At 43.0% G+C, this 22500-nt stretch overlaps 1 protein-coding gene across 1 annotated transcript in view; it reads left to right on the top strand.

Moving 5' to 3' along the window:
- The first annotated feature begins 4619 nt into the window (after nucleotides 1-4619).
- The window catches only part of LOC133638619 (uncharacterized), a 92214-nt gene continuing 74333 nt past the window's right edge, over nucleotides 4620-22500 (top strand). Inside the window, exons 1-4 of the mRNA XM_062031409.1 lie at nucleotides 4620-5844; nucleotides 5923-6506; nucleotides 6543-7582; nucleotides 7698-7893. Coding sequence (XP_061887393.1) covers nucleotides 4620-5844; nucleotides 5923-6506; nucleotides 6543-7582; nucleotides 7698-7893 — 3045 coding nt within the window. The remainder of the gene's footprint in view (nucleotides 5845-5922; nucleotides 6507-6542; nucleotides 7583-7697; nucleotides 7894-22500) is intronic.

Below are 22500 nucleotides of genomic sequence, written 5' to 3'. Positions count from 1 at the left end.
CCCAGCTGGGTAATCCAATCACCTGCCAGCTGTGCTTCGAGGCCGGTCCTTACACACCCCGCTCCGCGGCAGGCCCGCAGACCACACCCCCCTCCACAACATGTTCTATGTATTTTTCTGCCTATTCTTGCGCCTAGCACTGTTGGCGTAAACGCACTTTTTGTGTCTTTTCGCGCTTTGAAATCAGACAGGACACGCATTTCCGGAAGTCCGCGCATCCCAGGGACCCGGATTTTTTTTTACCGACTCTGCCTTTTTCGGGTCAAAACTATGGTTTACTTGTTTTTTGTATCGTTTATCGCTTTTCGCCAGTGTTTTGTTTTTTTATTGCATTTTTATTGGTCGACTTCAAAGTAATGAATTTTCCGGTACAATTTCTTAAATTTTGATTCGCCAAAAGTTTTATCAATCACAAATACTGCATTTCCGGTATTAGGACTCCCGCGTGGTATTGTTTTCGTCATAACGAGCAATAAACCCAAGAAGCGAAGCTTCAATGAAAAGTGGCTTCAGGAGCCACTTTTCAGAAAATGGCTCACTTATGAAGATGGAAAGATGTTTTGCACGCCATGTAAACGGGCTAAGAAAAAGCACACCTTTACGACCGGGTGCACTGATTTTCAAAGATCCAGCCTCACCAGGCACCAAGAAACATCATGTTACACCTTTCCTGCTTTGTCGGCTCCCAGACTGTGGTCGAGGAGGGCAGGGGAGACGTTCCCTCCAGGGCCGGTGTATTGTCAGGGGTAAGACCCTCCACTTTACCCAGCAGTGGGTCCCTACAGTTCCGCTTTTTGGTCGGAATGACGAGGCCGTCGATTTGTTACAACTCTTTATTGATGTTTTCCACAAAGCCAAGCGGACATTCACCATGCTATTAACACTCCTGTACATGCTCGCGCTCCCTCTCCTAACTTGCCCACTCACTTACACACGTCACTCACCCCACATACCGCCATTCTTAAAGGGGAACACACAGCTTATGGCCATCACCAAGCCAGAGATGAAATGCTTGAGGCATTGAGTGCCACTCTATTAAATGACATTGAAACTAACTTGCAAAATTCTAAGTTTGTTAGCATTATTTGCGATGAGACTGTAGACGTGGCGTTTTTTAAACGACTGCTGATCTACATACAGGTGAGAATAATCAATTACATTTGTCATATGCATGTATGCCCTGGCACACCATTATCATCATTACATGACCGAAGCAAAACACTTTTTAAGCTTTTATACTGAAATAAATACACCTACAACTTATTAAGTGAAAATATTAAAAAAAATACAGGCAGCGGTAACGTTTATATTCATGAAGGGAAGAAGAAAGTGAATGAATGTTTACAACTGAATACATTTAACATATGCGTAAAAATTAGTTTTCTTTTGTATTATTTTTTTAAATGAATTAACGTTTATGACAACCTTTTTCCAAAGCACAATATAGAATGTGAGATATAACAGGATAATGCATACATTTATCTTTTTTTTTCAAAATAGTTACAAAAAAGGGGGACCCCAAAAATGTACTGTGGGACCCCATTTTTTTGACTTGATGGGGTCCCAGGGACCCCATTTTGAAAATTCCTAGCACCAACACTGTCTATGTTTATGGCAACTTATTATTCCACCTCCGTAATCTTCCACCTACGTATTTTTCCGTCTAAGTATTTTTCTGCCAACACATTTTTATGTTTACCGATTCTTCCGCCGAGCTTTGTATTGTTTTTCCTATCTATGTAGTCTTACGCCTATGTACGCATCATTAGTGTGCCGTGAGATATTGTCTGGTGTGCCGTGGGAAATTATGCAACTTCACCTGATTGGTCCAAAAAATATTTATTGCAAATCAATAATTAGAATCTGCAAATGATATGCCGTTGCTTAGTGTCTGTGCTGTGTAAAACTCGGCAGGGTAACCACGTAATACTCCGTGTCAGTAGGTGGCAGCAGGTAGTTAATTGCTTCGTAAAAGTCAGCATGTGTCGGGTGAGACGAGGATGGTTTGTTGTGATCCCAATATGCAGACCACAGCGGGAGGCAGCGTGCAGGTAAAAAGGTATGTAATGCTTAAACCAAACATGAACAAAAGGGAAAGGAAAAGGCAATGAAGAATAGGGATGGCTGTGCAAAACGACAGTAAAACTGAACTGGCTACAAAGTAAACGGAAACAGAACGCTGGACGACAGCAAAAACTTACGGCGTCCACAAAGTACATCCGTACATGACATGGCAATCAACAATGTCCCGACAATGAAGGATAGCAACGACTGAAATAGCCTTGCCTACTAACATAAAACAGGTGCGGGCAATAGCGCTCAAAGAAAGTCATGAAAAACTGCTACAGGAAAACACCAACAAAACAGGAAGGGCCACCAATATTACAGCACAAGACAAGAACTAAAGCACTACACACAGGAAAACATCCACAAACTCAAAATAAGGCACGCCGACCTGGTGGAGTTTCATTTTTTTATGTTTTCTGCTGGTGTGTCTTATTGAAAAAAATGTGAATTGCCTCAAAAAAAGGTTTAAAAAACCCTGTTCTAATGCCTAAGTATTCTTTGAGTAACTACAGTAGTTTTCTAAAGTATCATGTATTTGTAGGCGTGGTAGCCATGAAACCTGCTACTATTGAACTTTGGGTAACACTTTAGTATGGGGAACATATTCACCATTAATTAGTTGCTTATTAACATGCGAATCAGTAACATATTGGCTATTAATTAGTCATTATTAAGTACTTATTAATGTCTTATTCTGCATGGCTTTATTATACAACCAGTAAGCCATTAACTAAGAGTCTTCCCTCAATAACCTCAGAATTATTGCTTATTAGTAACCCTAACCCGGACGTGGACTTTGGCGGCGCAAAACAACTAGACTGGACATGGCTTGAAGGTAAATACATGTTTTATCTTTACACTAACAAAAGAAACAAAAGGCGTGCACAAGGCGGAAGTACAAACTTGGCTAAGAAAACAAAACTAGCACTTGCGCAAAAACTATGGACGTGAAACAAATAAACACTTACTGTGACATGAGCAGAACAAAAACTTACGTGGCATGGTAAGAAGCATAAACGATGGAATAAGCAGGGCATGAAAATGAAAATGAGGTAAACAGAGTTAATGTCGCCAGGCCGACCAACAGAAAAAGACAGGCTTTAAAGGCCTACTGAAACCCACTACTACCGTCCACACAGTCTGATAGTTTATATATCTATGATGAAATCTTAACATTGCAACACATGCCAATACGGCCGGGTTAGATTAGTAAAGGGCAATTTTAAATTTCCCGCAAATTATTCTGCTGAAAACGTCTCGGTATGATGACGTTTGCACGTGACGTCATGGATTGTGAGGACATATTGGGACACCATTGTGGCCAGCTATTAAGTCGTCTGTTTTCATCGCAAAATTCCACAGTATTCTAGACATCTGTGTTGGTAAATCTTTTGCAATTTGTTTAATGAACAATGAAGACAGCAAAGGTGGGATCGGTGTATTAGCGGCTGGCTGCAGCAACACAACCAGGAGGACTTTGAGTTGGATAGCAGACGCGCTACCGTGAGAACAGCTTAGGATTCCAAACATTTGATCGCTTGCCTGTACGTGCGTGCCGCTATGTGCATGTCACGTACGTAACTTTGGGGAAATATATGTGCTGTATGAACTTTACGGAGGTGAACGGTACTTTGGGCTGTGGGATTGAGTGTGTTGTGCGGGTGTTTGATTTGTATTGGTGGGTTATATGGACGGGAGGGGGGAGGTGTTTGTTATGCGGATTAATTTGTGGTGTGGTGGATATACACACACAGGACACTTATTAATTATTACGGTTATAATTCACTGCGTTCTAGCCCATGTTTACTTGCATAGGTGCATAGGTGCTTTTACTTTGAAGTGTTGAGACACACCTCTGTGGTGCTGACGTAATTACCTGTGCGACAGTTTTGGTTGTTGGGTTGTTCTCTCTGAAAATAAACGGAGTGTTACTTGGCTCTCCAAAGAGGAATAAATCTCCGTCGTTTCTCTGCCTACACTCCTACATTGGTGACCCCTTTTTACTCTTGGACGTTTCCAGAGTTTACTGAACATGTCTGCTACACTAAAGTTGCCCGACTTTTGGGAAGGGAACGCAATTGCGTGGTTCGCACAGGCGGAGGCTCAATTCGCCATCAAAGACATTACGGCGGACGAAACAAAGTTTTATCATGTGGTGGCGTCCCTTACAAGCTCGACTGCGGGGAGAGTGGTGAGTCTGCTAGAACGTCCTCCTGCACGCAACAAATACGCCGCTCTGAAGGCGCATCTACTGGAGACTTTTGGACTTTCTGAATCCGAACGTGCGCGCCAACTCCTCTCACTTCCCGGTCTCGGCGACAGTAAGCCTTCTGAGCTGATGGATCACATGCTGGCTCTGCTGGGAGACCATCAGCCGTGTTTTCTTTTCAAAGAACTATTCCTGCAGCAGCTTCCAGAACAGGTGCGTTTGGCACTTGCGAATTCATCTATTACGGATTTTCGCCAGTTGGCCAGGGAGGCGGACAAATTTTTCTCAGCTGGGAAGAAATGTTTTGCAGCCACGCCCCCTTCCACGTCTACTGCCACCAGTGATGACCATATGCACCAGCCATACTCCATCTCTGCCACCACTACCGTGCCCCGACGTGCAAAGCAGTCAGGAGGATTGTGTTCTACCACGCCAAGTTTGGCAACAAAGCCAAGAAATGCCTTCCCCCCTGTACATTCAGTGCGTCGGGAAACGCACCGGCCGCCACCTATTAGCAGCCGTGGGTGACGGCCGTACCAGCGGCTTGCTGTTTATTACTGACTCCCTCTCCGGTCGTCGCTTTCTTTGTGACACAGGTGCCCATATGAGTGCGCTGCCAGCATCAGCCACAGACATTCGCGCAGGGCCGTGTGCCCCCCCCCTTCTGGCCGCAAATGGCAGCACAATCCACACCTTTGGCACACGCACTGTGACAGTGAGTTTTGCTGGTCAGCGTTTTACCTGGGATTTTGTGTCAGCAAAGGTGTCCACTCCCCTGTTGGGTGCTGATTTCTTGTTTGCCAACAAGCTTCTAGTGGATGTGAGGAACCGCCGCCTCGTCCACGCTGAAACATTCGGCTCATTTCCCTGTGAACACAGTGACACTGCCCCGACGAAGCTGTCCAGTGCCCTCTCGCCCGCTGATGACTTTTCTCACCTCCTCAAGGAGTTCTCAGACATCACCGCACCTACCTTCTCCTCCACCTCCGCCAAACATGGTGTGTCGCACTACATCTCCACCAATGGCCCGCCTGTGCACGCCAAAGCCCGGCGCCTTGACCCACACAAGCTCAGTATCGCAAGAGCTGAGTTCGACGCCATGGAACGCCTTGGCATCGTCCGCCGGTCGAACAGTCCCTGGGCCTCCCCCCTTCATCTGGTGCCAAAGCCCAATGGTGGTTGGCGCCCGTGCGGCGACTACCGACGCCTTAATGCTGTCACTACGCCGGACCGGTACCCTATTCCACACATCCATGACTTTTCTGCCCACCTGGCGGGTGCGTCTATTTTTTCTAAAGTGGACCTCGTCCGGGGCTATCACCAGGTACCAGTTCAGCCTCAGGACATTCCCAAAACAGCGGTGATCACCCCATTCGGGCTTTTTGAGTTTCTACGGATGCCATTCGGACTAAAAAATGCTGCCCAGACCTTTCAGCGATTGATGGACACGGTGCTGCGTGACTTGTCATTCGTTTTTGTCTACCTGGACGATATCCTAGTGGCCAGCACGTCTGAGGCAGAGCACCTATCACACCTGCGTCTTCTCTTCAGTCGTCTCCAGCAGCACGGCTTGATCATCAACCCAGCGAAGTGCCAGTTTGGACTGTCTTCCATGGATTTCCTGGGCCACCACATCACTACAGCAGGGGCGATTCCTCTGCCGTCAAAGGTGGAGGCAGTGTTGGGGCTTCCGCAGCCTCACACTGTCAAGGCTCTACAAGAGTTCTGCGGCATGGTCAATTTTTACCACCGTTTTGTGCCTCGGGCTGCCGACCTTATGCGCCCCCTATACAGCGCTCTCAAGGGTAAAAAAACTTCTAAGCATGCCCTTTCTTGGTCCACGGACATGTTGGCAGCTTTCTCTGCTACAAAGGATGCACTCGCGGACGCAACTATGCTGGCTCACCCGGTGCCTGACGCCCCTGTTGCTCTGACCACGGACGCCTCAGACTATGCTGTTGGTGCTGTTCTCCAGCAGTTGGTCAATAGTGTTTGGCAACCTCTCGCTTTTTTCAGCCGCCAACTTAGGTCCAGTGAGCAGAAATATAGCACTTTTGACCGTGAACTCCTCGCCCTGTATTTAGCCATCCGTCATTTCCGTTTCCTGCTGGAAGCCCGTCCGTTCACTGCCTTTGTGGATCACAAGCCTTTGACCTTCGCCATGGCCAAGGTGTCGGAACCATGGTCTGCCAGGCAACAGCGCCACCTAGCTTTTATTTCTGAATTTACCACGGACATTACACATGTGTCAGGAAAAGACAATCCCGTGGCTGACTGCCTCTCCCGTGTGGTCATTGGTGCTGTCCACCTTGGAATAGACTATGCCCGAATGGCTGTGGACCAAGTTTCGGACCCCGACATTCAGGCGTACAGAACAGCGGTCACTGGCCTCCAGTTGGCGGACGTCCCGTTCGGCGATGCCGGCACAACGCTGCTCTGCGACGTATCTCTGGACCTGCCCCGTCCTGTGGTGCCGCAGGTCTGGAGACGGCAAGTTTTCGACGCCATACATGGCCTCTCGCACCCAGGCAGCAAGCCGTCACAGCGTCTCGTGGCAGCAAAGTTTGTCTGGCATGGCCTCAAGAAGGACATTCGCGACTGGGTCAGGACCTGTGTGGCATGCCAACGCGCTAAGATCCATCGCCATGTTAAGGCCCCGTTGGAGCAGTTTGCAGTTCCCGAAAGACGTTTTGACCACGTCAACGTTGACCTGGTAGGACCCCTTCCTCCCTCCAGGGGATTTACTCACCTTCTGACTATGGTGGACCGGACCACCCGTTGGCCGGAGGTTGTCCCACTGTCGGCAACGACATCAGCTGATGTGGCCCGGGCCTTCATTGGTACCTGGGTCGCCCGGTATGGTGCCCCATCTGACCTTTCGTCTGATCGTGGCCCCCAGTTTACTTCCGAGCTCTGGAATACTGTTGCCTGTCAGTTGGGTGTCTCACTCCACCGCACTACAGCATACCACCCTCAAGCAAACGGCATGTGTGAACGTTTTCACAGGGACATGAAGGCCGCCCTTAAGGCTTCTCTCACAGACGACGGCTGGGTCGACAAGCTCCCGTGGGTGATGCTGGGGATTAGAACTGCGCCTAAAGAGGACCTCCTGTCTTCCTCAGCGGAGTTAGTTTATGGCCAGACCCTCAGAGTCCCAGGTGAATTTATACCCCGCACTACAGTCCCCTGGTCTGCTTCTGACCAGCGGCGAAGCCTCATGGACACTGCCCGTACCTTCCTACCAGTCCCGACCTCGCACCACTGCTTGCCCCAGGTGCACATTCCCCCTGACCTGCGAGCAGCGGGGTACGTGTTCATCCCGCCACGATGCCCATAGGGGGCCCTTGCAACCACCATACGACGGTCCTTATCGGGTTGTGGAGGCTGGGGATAAGACATTTGTCATTGACATTGGGGGCAGACTGGATCGCGTCTCAGTGGACCGGCTGAAGCCAGCCCACCTGGATTTGGGCCGTTCAGTTGAGGTGGCTCAGGCACCACGTCGCGGTCGACCCCCACACTGCCAACCGACGTCTGCTCGCCGTCAGCAGCCGGCTGTCACCCTCCCGCTTCACCCCCCTCCACCTGCCCAGGAGCTTCGGAATCGCTTTGGGCGGGTCATTCGGGTCCCTGGTCGTTTCACTGGGCCAGTTCTTGTGAATTCTGGGGGGACATGTGTGGTGGATATACACACACAGGACACTTATTAATTATTACGGTTATAATTCACTGCGTTCTAGCCCATGTTTACTTGCATAGGTGCATAGGTGCTTTTACTTTGAAGTGTTGAGACACACCTCTGTGGTGCTGACGTAATTACCTGTGCGACAGTTTTGGTTGTTGGGTTGTTCTCTCTGAAAATAAACGGAGTGTTACTTGGCTCTCCAAAGAGGAATACATCTCCGTCGTTTCTCTGCCTACACTCCTACAGTGGCATATTAAATATAAGCCTGGTTGTGTTGTGGCTAATAGAGTATATATATGTCTTGTGTTTATTTACTGTTTTAGTCATTCCCAGCTGAATATCAGGTCCCACCCGCCTCTCACAGCATCTTCCCTATCTGAATCGCTTCCACTGCCCTCTAGTCCTTCACTCTCACTTTCCTCATCCACAAATCTTTCATCCTCGCTCAAATTAATGGGGTAATCGTCGCTTTCTCGGTCCGAATCGCTCTCGCTGCTGCTGGCCATGATTGTAAACAATGTGCAGATGTGAGGAGCTTCACAACCTGTGACGTCACGCTACTTCCGGTACAGGCAAGGCTTTTTTATCAGCGACCAAAAGTTGCGAACTTTATCGTCGATGTTCTCTACTAAATCCTTTCAGCAAAAATATGGCAATATCTCGAAATGATCAAGTATGACACATAGAATGGGCCTGCTATCCCCGTTTAAATAAGACAATTTCAATTCAGTAGGCCTTTAAATAACAGTGACATGATTGGTGACAGGTGCGCGAGTGCAAAACGTGAGACAGGTGCAACTAATGGGTTGTCATGGAAACAAAATAAACAAGAGTGCACAAAGAGTCCAAAAACCAAACCGAACATAACCAAAACAAAACATGATCACACAGACATGACAACCCTAACCCTTATATGTTCTCCTAGTGTCCAAATAACTCTTAATTAAGTCTTTAAAGTGTTACCGAACTTTGTTACACGAGGACTGTCTGTATAATGTACAGTTTCTCATCCAAAAAATTAGGTTGGGGGGAGGCAAAAAAAAAAAAAAGGTTGGGTTCATCGGTTTCATGTTTACTTGTCTGAAGATGAAATCCCGCTATACGATGTTGGAAAAACCAGGGAAGTGCAATGACCCTTTTACTCCTATGTGTTCAGTTTCAGTTTCAGTTTATTCCGAACATGCATATAATACACTGCACTGCATCACACAATTCCAGTTGTTTCATTACAGCCCGTCCGAAAAGGAGTAGGAAGAAGCAGAGCTTATTTAATCCGATCCCTTTTCATACCATAGCAATTGTATCTAATTTCCTTGTTCTCTGTAACAGAACAGTCAACAATAAATAATAAATAAATAATATACCATAGTAAGCATACAAATATCAAATACATAAATAATATTTGTCTCAATAAAAAAGGTGGAAAAAAGGGATTCAAGATGTTCATCATAATTCTTGTTCTGTGTACTTTGTGAACGCTTGTAGTTTGAACCGTCTCTTAAACTGAATCACATTGGTGCTTTGTTTGATTTCTTTTGATCCATTCCATAATTTAATTCCACATACTGATATACTAAAGGTTTTAAGTGTTGTACGAGCATACAAATGTTTAAAATTACAATTTCCTCTAAGGTTATTGTAAACATCTCTTTGCCGTGAGGGTTCTCCTGAGTCCGAAAGATCTTCCGTGAGCCCGGTAGACTGTTTGAATACAGTCTTTTTTTATTTTGCCACAATGGTATGGATTGCTTTTCAGCAGTCTGTTTTAGGCGTGTGTCTCTCGCTCTCTCTCCAGCTCCCAACTCCCACTCCCGTGTCTCGTACCGGCTGCTGCTAATAAAGGCGACAGGTGATTAGATAACAAGGCCCACCTGGGCCATCTACTCACCTGTCGCTGTCTTCGAGGCCGGTCCTTGCACAGCCCGTTCCGCGGCAGGCTCGCAGGCCACGCCCCCTCCACAGTTATATTTCTCCTCTTTTGTTGAGAATAATTGTTGTACATTCTTGGGTAGCAGGTTATAGTTTGCTTTGTACATCATTTTAGTTGTTTGTAAATGCACCAAATATTTGAATTTCAATAATTGTGATTTAATAAATAAAGGGTTTGTACAAGTATGTTCTCTATATCCAACATTATGTATTATTCTAATTGATCTTTTTTGTGACACATTTTGTAGTTATTTCCCCATATTTCTGCACAATAACTCGGAGCAGTAGAATATGAAGTGATTTTTGGTCTAGAACATGTTGTGGTTTATTCATTATTGACGTGTTTCTTGCTACTTTATGCTGTACATTTTTTTTACATGAGATTTCCAATTCATTGTATCATCTATTATCATCTATTTATCATCTGTGTGTGGTACGCAATAAAATAATACATACAGTAGAGAGGAGGGGTGTACACTGAGAGTGGGCGGGTTTGTTCAGCACCGGATCAGCCTCTTGTGCTGAGGTCGGCATGTTTTCTGTGAATGGCAGAGAGCTGAGGTGCACACAGGTCTGCAGCGTCTCCTGCACAATCATGTTCTATCATCTGGGATGCTATCTGCTACTGGGATGCTTGCTGATGGATATAGAAGGACGGCATGCTCAGGGTCAAAGACGGCGCACAGAAAAGGTACTCATGAAACTCCACATAGTAACTTTGTATTTTAATGCACCATTTTCCATGTTTTTTTCATTGTGATTGTGACTTTGGTTTTAACTGGGAGGCACCGGGAGGTGAAAGCTCAGTGAAACGTGTTTGGAAGGCACTATTTTGTGTGGAATATTATGTTCATGTTAATGAGGATCCATTTTGTATGAAAATGGAATTGTAAGCAAAACACATTTTCAACCTATTAATATGCAATATTGGCACTTTTCTAACCACCATCATTTTTTTTTCAAGTTTTGTCATATTCTTGTTGTTGAGGTATGAATATTACATTTAGAAATTAAGGGAGGGTCAAAGTATTGGAAACACCTGCAGTGCTGACGAAAAAAAGACATCTGTACTGTTCTTTCATGTTCTTTCATCTTTGGTAATGTAGTTTTTGACTGCATCTGAAATATTTTGGTACCTTTTTCTCAAATTTTTCTGTTGACATATTCATCATCAGGGGTGTCAGGGATAAGTTTGCTAAGTATAAAAATGAGTCGAAATTTTTGAATGAAAGAAACCGCTGTTCTAAATGTGTCCACTAGATGTCGCAATAGCAATTCTTTGTAGATGATGCTACATATGTAAACAAATAAAATAAACCACATGTTAGTGCACCAGTCGAGAAAAATGAGCAAACTACATAAATAACATCCTGTAATTTGATTTTGATATAATTGTTTGATCTTGATAGATAAAAATGACCACCATTGAGTTGACTGATGAACATTATTGCATCATTTATTCAGAAAGAATGAATAACGACAAATAAAAATATAATACTATTAACCACAACATGTAAGTGTAAAAAAACAACAACAACATTTTTAGAATGTGCTTGTTCTATTTTTAAACAAAGAAAACAATCTGAAGTGGTCTTTATTGTTAAGTTATCGTGCCGTGATTAGATTTTTCTCAATGTGGCCCCCGATCTAAAATGAGTTTGACACCCCTGTTCAACGTTGTTCTTGCACTTGCAACTTCAAGAGAGGTCCACATGCACAATAGCATCCACTGCTGCTTTATTGTCTCACTATTAGCAGGGTCGTGATCCGATATCCGACCGGATATTGGTCTGATACCAGCAAAAAACAAGTATTGTAAAATTTTGGATATAATCTTTGATACAAGCAGTCCTGCAGTGTGTTTACGTGTGTAAAAGCCAGTTAACATGTAAAATATCCTCCAAAGTTCTGTTCTTGTATTTTAGTCAAGTCACTTACAAAAGGTAAACATGGTAGGCTACAGGCTACTAGGAGCTAGCAGCTACACAACAACTAAGCACACAATAGCACACAAGCTAAACATACATGATTCATGTCCTTACATTGAACAATATCGCAGTCTAAAACTAGCACATGTGTCAATACAAAATGAGTATCAAATAATTATATTTACATATTACTTACACATTTAATGCAAAGTCTCAGAGACTTATTGGAAAGTATCCAGTAACAAAGGGGGCCGCATTATTCAATGAGCTTAACTTCATGAATTATTGTGAACACTGAGTGTCGCCTGAAAATAAACTACCAATTCATTCATCCAACCATTTTCTACCGCTTGTCCCTCTCGGGGTTGCTGGAGCCTATCCCAGCTGCACTCAATTCACTTTAAACTTACAGACAATATAAGTCCATTCCAGATGGAATTTAATAAATAGCTTAGTGTAGTTCATAGCACTACTTCTGCATTACTGACAATATACTGTATTACTTGTACAATATCACCACTACTTCATTATTTACAATATATTACTTGCTACTTGTATTTTTGTGGACTATAAGGTGCACTTAAATTCCTTTGTATTTCTCAAAAATCGACACACAGGCACCGAATGTACTCATTAATTTTTGTTGTGCTTACCGACCTCGACGCAATTGTATTTGGTACATGGTGTTATGATTAGTGTGACCAGTAGATGGCAGTCACACGTAAGAGATACCAAAGTCGTGTATAATGAGAGTTTGGTCAACTAAACAGCAGGTGACATGACTGCTAAGCAGAAAAATAGATTTTTTTTTTTGACACACCTAGTATTTAATTGTATTTCTGGACTTTATATCCCAAAAATTCAATAAACAAATATTAAAAAAAGAACCGATAATAATCGCAATTAACTAATTAAAATCTTTTTTTTTACACACTGAGTATATCATTATATTTCTGGACTGTATACGTCAAAAATGCAATAATTGGTTGTGCTTACCGACCTCGACGCAATTGTATTTGGTACATGGTGTTATGATTAGTGTGTACAATATCACTACTACTTCATTATTTACAATATACATAAGCACACAAGCTAGACATATGTAGCAAGTGTCCTTAATTGAACAACACTGCAGTGTAATTATTCAACTACCTGCGCCATTAGCTTAACTTCCTAAATTGTTGTGGCCACCAGGTGTCACCAAAAATTACAATTACCACTTCACTTCAACTTAAAGGGGAACTGCACTTTTTTGGAATGTTGCCTATCATTCACAATCCTTATAAGAGACATGTTTTTTTGCATTCTAACATGTAAAAATGGGCTCGTTCCAGGTAGCTAGCAAAGCAGCTAATGGGAGCAATAAATTATATCTCTAAATCACTTTAAAAATGCATTCAAAACTGTCAACAATACTTCATTTACGTTCCGTAACTTGTGTAATAAACAAACTGTAGCGACGTTGTTACTGTAAGGGCGAACACTGAGGAACTATTTTTTTTAGCGTAGTAACACATCGGTGTGCTTCGGTATAAGCTACGGAAAGAGATAGCTAGCTTCTACGACAACACGAAATGCGTTTGAGTTTGTAATGCACAACACAATGAGATAAGACACCAATCTGTACTGACTGAAAAACATGAACAATCATATTACAGTATCTGTAAAGTATTAGCCCTCATTTCCTGTTTTGTGTGTACACAGCTAGCCAAACAGCATATGCTGCGTGTATCAATGATCAATATAAAGTGTGACTCACTCGATGGACTGTTTGCTGCAGCTGGCTGGGGAAATTTGTTCTGGTTTATTGAGGGTAAGCACTCCATTTATGTCGTAATAGCTTGTCTCTAAATTCCACATTTACAGCTTCAAATCGCTTTCACTTCACTCTCTGGGCTTCCGTCTGCTCCAGTGTTTCACCCTTTTTTTCGTGCTAGCTTCTATAAGCAACAGCTCATCCTATGTTCATTCAGCTTCAAAAATATAAGGTTCTGAATCCTCATCTGTCCAAAAATAGTCGTCTTCGTTGTTTGTTACCAAGTATGCCATGAATAGAGCACACACAAGCATTTTGTATCCATATTACATATTATTATGATCGTGTCTGTTACTACATTTTGTAGAGACTACCGGTACCAAAATGCATTTCGATACTTTTTTTGGTAGTTTTCGATACTTTTCTAAATAAAGGGAGCCACAAAAAACTGCATTATTGGCTTTATTTTAACAAAAAATCTTACGATACATTAAACATATTTTTCTTATTGCAAGTTGTCGAATCTCCCAGAAAATCTGAACCGCGTCCCGAAACAGTCATATGGCACAAGCGGGAAGCGAAGCTGAACCGCATCCCAAAGCGGTAACATGGTAAGATTTGGCAACGGGGCTTTTCACGTCATCATTTCCGGCTCCTCCCCTAAACGAAGCAAACCTCCATTCGCGCTTCGCGGCAACGACACTCCATTACTCGACACCACTAAATGACAATACATTGGGTAATTTAGAAGCAATTAAAGTGAAATAAACATTAATATGTTAGACATGCTTATACTAACACTAATAGTATGCCATGGAGGACTTCAATCATGTTTTAATAAAGAATAATGTATACAGATCAATCAATCAATCAAAGTTTATTTATATAGCCCTTAATCACAAGTGTCTCAAAGGGCTACACAAATAGTTAACTCCATCTTTTGACACTTATTCCACTCCCGTTGTCAGGTTCAAACACTGATGACATCTATTAAACAGACAAAGAAGCAAGGAATTAAACAGAGACATAATTCAATTTAGCTCAATTGGGGAGAAACGTCTGGGCTGTACTCTTGTACAGTCCCCCAAAACACGCTCTGACGAGAGATTGTACGTCTCCTCTTTTATTTGGACTTTCCCTGATTACATGGCATGCTGTTTCAAAAGGAAGGGGGTCGTAAACAGCCGCTGCCATTTTCACAAAACAGTTCAAAGAAAAGGTGCCTGGAGGGGAGTCAGGTCCTGCTTCCTCTCCGCTTTGTAGATAAAATCTTCCTGTGGATTACAATACATTAAAGAAATCGACACCTTCATGTCGCTTCCCATCCTACACAGTGGAGTTTTACAAGCCTTTTGCTAGGTAGGATCAAAGACCGCTTTTGTCCTCTTGCCGGGAACTCATGGCAACACAAAGTTTTGTGATAACTTAGATACAATTATTCTGACACCCGTCCTTGCACGCTACACCGGTACAACGAAGATGACGGGGAGAAGACGCTGCCGAAGGTGAGCCACGTAAATAAGACCGCCCACGAAACGGCGCATCCTGAAGCGACTGTCAGAAAGCGACTTGAAGATGATTTGTAAAACATAATTCATGCAACATTTTGACCAAAGAACCACCATTACATGTTATGTAGACCACAAGGAAGTGTTTTACATTTAGAAAAAAATCAAAATAAGACCCCTTGAATGCGCCCTATAATCCGGTGCGCCTTTTGTATGAATAAAAGACCTGACTAGACCCGCCTAATGGTCCAGAAAACACGGTAAACACATCGCTGTCTGAGAAAATACAGTAAGATTCAAACTTAACTTAAACTTAAAGTGAAGCAAGCTGTTTTGCACTTAAAAACATTCTAAAACCTTTACAAATTAAAAGGGAAAATGACAAACACTCAAATAACAAAAATATGGCGCTTAAGAAGACAGAACATTATCTATATTTTTATTATTATTATTAAGTATTTTGTGTGTTTGTTTATTTATTTAAAATAATAAAACTTGGTTCAAAGATTTTAGTGTGTGTAAAAGCACTTTTTGAGCACATTCAACTATACTGTGACAATAATAACTGATCATTTTAGTAACAATAATCACTAATTCACACGTATGTACAAATTAGAGTCTCCACCTGTGTTCCTGGGATGTGGGAATAACAAATGTTTTAATAGAAATTCAAAGCCGGAGGCCTGACATGTTAAATGTCTTAATCCTGCAAATAAAGTTTTAACAAGCATTTTCACAGCAGTTGTTTTGCAGCAGTAAAAAGTAAGTAGTATAGGATGGATCCGGTTTGCGGAATCCATCATTTTATACTAATGATGTAATCATTGTTATATTTACTCCCTGCTTCCTGAAGGATGACAGTCTTGAATGAAAAGTGGAAATTATTTCCGGTGTTATCTAGATCCTCAACAAAAATGTGGGAGTAGTTCATCCCTCATTTATCTGTTTTAGCATCTTAGCATCTGTGTTTTACTTTGTCAGTGAAAAAAGCTGATAAAACAATAAAGGCACTAATGACTTAGTACTTGCATAGTGCATCAAACGTAAGAGTGGGAGACACATGTTGAAATCAGTTTGATACCAAGCAAATGCAAGTGCAGATACTGGTACTTTTTACTTATCTATCTTCAAATCATGTTGTTATCGTACCTTTTAATTTGATCATAACTATCTTCAGAAGAAACACAGAACGAAGCTTCCTCGACAAACAAACAAAAATGTTAACACATTTTTAATTTAACAAAAAACAATTATGATAATATAGATCTCAGGCTGGTGCCAAAACCCAAAATATTTCTACTCCGAAACCAGGAGGGTGTGCCTGGGCAAGGATGGTTTTGCCCAATCGTAGTGAGAAAAACAACTGTTTTGATGCAAACAAGCAATCCTACTGTCAAAGCCAACACACTAGGACTCCCGTTAGCATTGAGGTATTGTGAGGCAGAACGATCACTGTGGATCGACCACTAACAGTCCAAAATAGTCGGAATCCCATTCCAAACGTTCCAGTGGGTGGTGTGAGTCAAAAGTAGGTATTGATTGGTTGAACACAAACTCTGTGTTATCATAACCCTACAACACAGAGTTGCTATTATTCCTACCAACCCACAGGCTATACCATAGCCTGTGGGTTGGTATATCGAGAAATATCATAGGCATTTGAGGGAAGCCCTCAAAACCTGTGGTTACCTCAGCTGGTTGTTTGTGAATAGTGCATCCAGTTCCAGAAATAACAAGAACAGAGTGGACGAGGAGGGAATTGGTGACAGACGCAAAAATATTGTCGTTCCACATGTATCAGGTCTATCTAAGAAACTCAGAAAATGTTTTAACCAACACGACATCCCAGAATCAGCACCTCCAAGTCAGAGTCCATGGTTCTCGCCCGGAAAAGGGTGGAGTGCCCTCTCCAGGTTGTGGAGGAGATATTGCCCCAAGTGGAGGAGTTCAAGTACCTCAGAGTCTTGTTCACGAGTGAGGGAAGAGTGGATCGTGAGGTCGACAGGCGGATCGGTGCAGCGTCTTCAGTAATGCGGACGCTGTATCGATCCGTTGTGGTGAAGAAGGAGCTGAGCCGGAAGGTAAAGCTCTCAATTGACCGGTCGATCTACGTTCCCATCCTCATCTATGGTCATGAGCTTTGGGTTATGACCGAAAGGACAAGATCACGGGTACAAGCGGCCGAAATGAGCCCTATCTCACCCTTTCTCCCTTAGAGATAGGGTGAGAAGCTCTGTCATCCGGGAGGAGCTCAAACTAAAGCCGCTGCTCCTCCACATCGAGAGGAGCCAGATGAGGTGGTTCGGGCATCTGGTCAGGATGCCACCTGAACGCCTCCCTCGGGAGGTGTTTCGGGCACGGGGAAGACCCAGGACACGTTGGGAAGACTATGTCTCCCGGCTGGCCTGGGAACGCCTCGGGATCCCCCGGGAGGAGCTGGACCAAGCGGCTGGGGAGAGGGAAGTCTGGGCTTCCCTGATCAGGCTGCTGCCCCCGCGTCCCGACCTCGGATAAGGGGAAGAAGATGGATGGATGGATGGATGGATGACATCCCAGTACACTTCAAACCAGGCAACACCCTGAGACACAGACTCGTGCATCCTAAAGACCGGACACCCCACACCCACAAAAACAATCTGGTGTATGCTAACCAGTGTAATGATGAATGCACTGATTCATACTGTATATTGGGGAAACAAAACAAACACTAATCCGACGCATGGCCCAGCATAGATGGGCAAACTCTTCAGGCCAAGCCCTGCACCTCAGGGAGAAACATCACTCCTTTGAGAACAGAAATGTACAGATTCTGGACAGGGAGGACGCATGGTACGAAAGAGGAGTGAGGGAAGCCATCTATGTCAAGTTTGAAAAACCATCCCTGAACAGAGGAGGTGGTCTGCGACACCACCTGTCTCTCACATACAACACTGTCCTTTCAACCATTCCTAAAAGACTCTGCAATTTGGCCACCAACTAAGAGCAGGAGTTAGAAACATTCTGGTCACGGAAGGTGACCAGTATGCCATTTGTGCCATTTGTTTACAACTGAATAGAATGCTAACGTGGGGGATTCCGACTATTTTGTACTGATAGTAGTCGATCCACGGCGATCGTTCTGCCACACAATACCTCAATGCTAACGAGGGGAAATTACACTTCAACGACTGTTGTTGGATTTGACAGTTAGGATTGCTCGTTTGCATCAAAACAGTTGTTTTTCTCACTACGATAGGACGAAACCATCCTTGCCCAGGCACACCCTACTGGTTTTGAAGTATAAATATTTGTGGTTTTGGCACCAGCCACTAGACTACATCTGACCAATCTAAGTCTATGAGCATGAAGCCTACTCAGATGAGAAGCTAAATGTCTTCTAAGACAAACCAAACAGTCCAGTTGCGATCGATTGAATGCCCTGAGTTGACAATGACCTGGATGAATAAGAACATTCACAGACATGATAATATAGATCATCATCATCATCGGCGGTCACTCGAACGAGTATGACGATCCTCCTGGTAGGAGTGTATCCCTTTATGGAGGATGCCTGTGCGTGACTTTGTTTAATGTGGGGAGACTGGTGCACAGACAGTCACCACACGATCCTTGACAGAATCAGGTCAGGGTCCAGTGGCATGAAGTCCAAGACGACTGGGGACCCTTTTCTGCTGCAGCCTTCTTCCGCCATCGCAGCCGTTGTGGTAGTTCTTAAATCTACCGTCTTCCGCCTGCTCCGCCGTTGAGGTCTTCACTATATCCCTGGCTAGGGGGCAGTCAAGTACTAGGCCTTTGCCAAGGGCCACCTGGGGTAACAGTAGTAAAGGGGTTAACCTCCTAGTGCCCCAAGATCCCCATAGAGGAGCCTCCACTGCCGGATGCACTTTAACGTCATGCCCAGGACACATATAGATAAACACAACAATACAATTGCCATAAAATAATACAACAATTCCCATTTATCAAATAAACCATTGTTTGAGCAAAATAAAGTACTAGTGCAAAAATAAATTACAAGTAAAACTACTGTGTTGACTACTATTATAACCATTAAAAACTACTACCACTATTAACTAGTGTTACTAACTCAACTCAGGAAATGGTCTCCAGTTCTGTAGATGACGTCACACCAAGAGGGGGTGGTATATCGAGTTTGGCAAAGAAAAGGGGGCGTTCCAAGTACAGTTAGTTGTCTACCCAATACTCAAAGATGAATTGATATTACGGGAAATGACTGCCAGATGAATTTTCAGGAGCAGAAAATACATAAAGAGAACTTGTTGGTGAAATGTTGGTCATCTGAACGCTGTGGGTTGTTTAGTGTTGTTGTGATGTGGCTGAAAAATGCTGTGCTGTGATGTTTGCATTTGTCGTGGAGCACTAACACTGTGTACCACGGGAGACAAAAATAATGTACACTACCGTTCAAAAGTTTGGGGTCACATTGAAATGTCCTTATTTTTGAAGGAAAAGCACTGTACTTTTCAATGACGATAACTTTAAACTAGTCTTAACTTTAAAGAAATACACTCTATACATTGCTAATGTGGTAAATCACTATTCTAGCTGCAAATGTCTGGTTTTTGGTGCAATACCTACATAGGTGTATAGAGGCCCATTTCCAGCAACTATCACTCCAGTGTTCTAATGGTACAATGTGTTTGCTCATTGGCTCAGAAGGCTAATTGATGATTAGAAAACCCTTGTGCAATCATGTTCTCACATCTGAAAACAGTTTAGCTCGTTACAGAAGCTACAAAACTGGCCTTCCTTTGAGCAGATGGAGTTTCTGGAGCATCACATTTGTGAGGTCAATTAAACGCTCAAAATGGCCAGAAAAAGTGAACTTTCATCTGAAACTCGACAGTCTATTCTTGTTCTTAGAAATGAAGGCTATTCCACAAAATTGTTTGGGTGACCCCAAACTTTTGAACGGTAGTGTATGCCGTTGTGTTCTTATCAGTGACGGAGCAGGAAGGGGCTAGGAATACATGTGCAGTAAAATTTCTAGTGATGATCAGATGAAGGCATTGAACCACTTGAGCCAATTGGTTCGAGAATTTCTCAAAGCTTCAATACATGCTTTGGCACAAGACTCTACCTGCTGGTCAAATGTGTAATTACAAACAGCTGCATCTTAACCACATACAGTGTGTGATGCATTGAAATGTTGCATCTATTATGGCTCTTGGAAATGACAATGTATCAAAATATATATTCGACAAAATGTTTTTCTAGGTAAATTAACAATGTATAATACAAAACCCAAAACCAGTGAAGTTGGCATGTTGTGAAATTTATAAATAAAAACAGAATACAATGATTTTCAAACAATTTCAACTTATATTCAATTGAATAGACTGTTTCCAAAAACAATTTAAAATGGGGACTCGTCAGACCACAGAACACTTTCCCACCTCGCATCAGTCTATCTTAGATGAGCTTGGCCCAGCGTTTCTGGGTGTTGTTGATAAATGGCTTTCGCTTTGTATTGTAGCGTTTTAACTTGCACTTGCAGATGTAGTGACGAACTGTAGTTACTGACAGTGGTTTTCTGAAGTGTTCCTGAGCCCATGTGGTGATATCCTTTACACACTGATGTCACTTTTTTTGATGCAGTAACGCCTGAGGGATCCAAGTTCACGGGCGTTCAATGCTACGTGTAGTGATTTCTCCAAGTTCTCTGTACCTTTTGATGATATTACGGACCGTAGATGGTGAAATCCCTAAATTCCTTGCAATAGCTCGTTGAGAAATGTTGTTCTTAAACTGTTCGACAATTTGCTCACGCATGATTCCCGGGCGCGGCGCCGCTGCTGCCCACTGCTCCCCAAGGGGATGGGTCAAATGCAGAGGACACATTTCACCACATCTAGTGTGTGTGTGACAATCATTGGTACTTTAATCTTTAATCTTTAATTTGTTCACAAAGTGGTGACCCTCGCCCCATCCTTGTTTGTGAATGACTGAGAATTGCATGGAAGCTGCTTTTATACCCAATCACGGCACCCACCTGTTCCCAATTAGCCTGTTCACCCGTGGGATGTTCCAAATAAGTGTTTGATGAGCATTCCTCAACTTTCTCAGTCTTTTTTGTCACTTGTGCCAGCTTTTTTGAAACACGTTACAGGCATCAAATTCCAAATGAGCTAATATTTGCAAAAAATAACAAAGTTTTCCAGTTTGAACAATTGAATATAAGTTGAAAAAGATTTGTAAATTACTGGATTCTGTTTTTATTTACCGTTTACACAACGTGCCAACTTCACTGGTTTTGGGGTTTGTAAAATGTGTTTTATGTGTTATATATGTATATATAGATTGTGTGTTTGTATTTTGCCAACGTGGTAGAATCATATGATAGGGCAGGTTGTATAATGTTTTTCTGTCACTTTGAGGAAATGGCATAAAGAGGAACATGACAATATAATGTAACTTGGACAATCATGTACTGAACAGAGGAGATTTAGTACATTTTTATTTTTGGTTTTAGGCAATTATTTTTTTCTTTTCTTTTTTTAGTGCCTCATCTGTGCTCACCTAACAACCTCGCCACGCAGAGCAGAAAAGAGATGGCAGATCAACTGGTCTAAAAAGGGGGTCTATTTAAAGGCGAGAGTATACAAATGAGTTTTAAGATGGGACTTAAATGCTTCTACTGAGGTAGCATCTCTAACTGTTACTGGGAAGGCATTCCAGAGTACTGGAGCCCGAATAAAAAACGCTCTATAGCCCGCAGACTGTTTTGGGGTTCTGGGAATCACTAATAAGCCGGAGTTCTTAGTCAACGGTACACTTTACTTGGCATTAAAAGAGACAAACCTACAGTCTCAAAGCAGAGGTGGGTAGCAAGGCGTTACATTTACTCAGTTACATTTACTTGAGCAACACTTTGGATGCATAGACAAACAACAAAACAAACAAAACAAAAACACCATTTCAACACCTACAGTCGTGGTCAAAAGTGTACATACACTTGTAAAGAACATAATGTTATGGCTGTCTTTTTTTGTGATAGAGTGATTGGAGTACATACTTGTTGGTCACAAAAAAATATTGATGACGTTTGGTTCTTTTATGAATTTATTATGGGTCTACTGAAAATCTGCTGGGTCAAAAGTATACATACAGCAATGTTAATATTTGGTTACATGTCCTTTGGCAAGTTCCACTGCAATAAGACGCTTTTGGTAGCCATCCACAAGCTTCTGGTTGAATTTTTGACCACTCGTCTTGACAAAATTGGTGCAGTTCAGCTAAATTTGTTGGTTTTCTGACATTGACTTGTTTCTTCAGCATTGTCCACACAGGGCATTCTAAAACCTTAATTCTATCCTGATTTAGCCATTCCTTTACTACTTTTGACGTGTGTTTGGGGTCATTGTCCTGTTGGAACACCCAACTGTGCCCAAGACCCA

The sequence above is a fragment of the Entelurus aequoreus genome, linkage group LG21, assembly GCF_033978785.1.
Source record: "Entelurus aequoreus isolate RoL-2023_Sb linkage group LG21, RoL_Eaeq_v1.1, whole genome shotgun sequence".
Taxonomy (NCBI): Eukaryota; Metazoa; Chordata; class Actinopteri; order Syngnathiformes; family Syngnathidae; genus Entelurus; species Entelurus aequoreus.
Note: the sequence above shows the minus strand (reverse complement) of the source record. Positions and strands in the feature narration are given on the sequence as shown.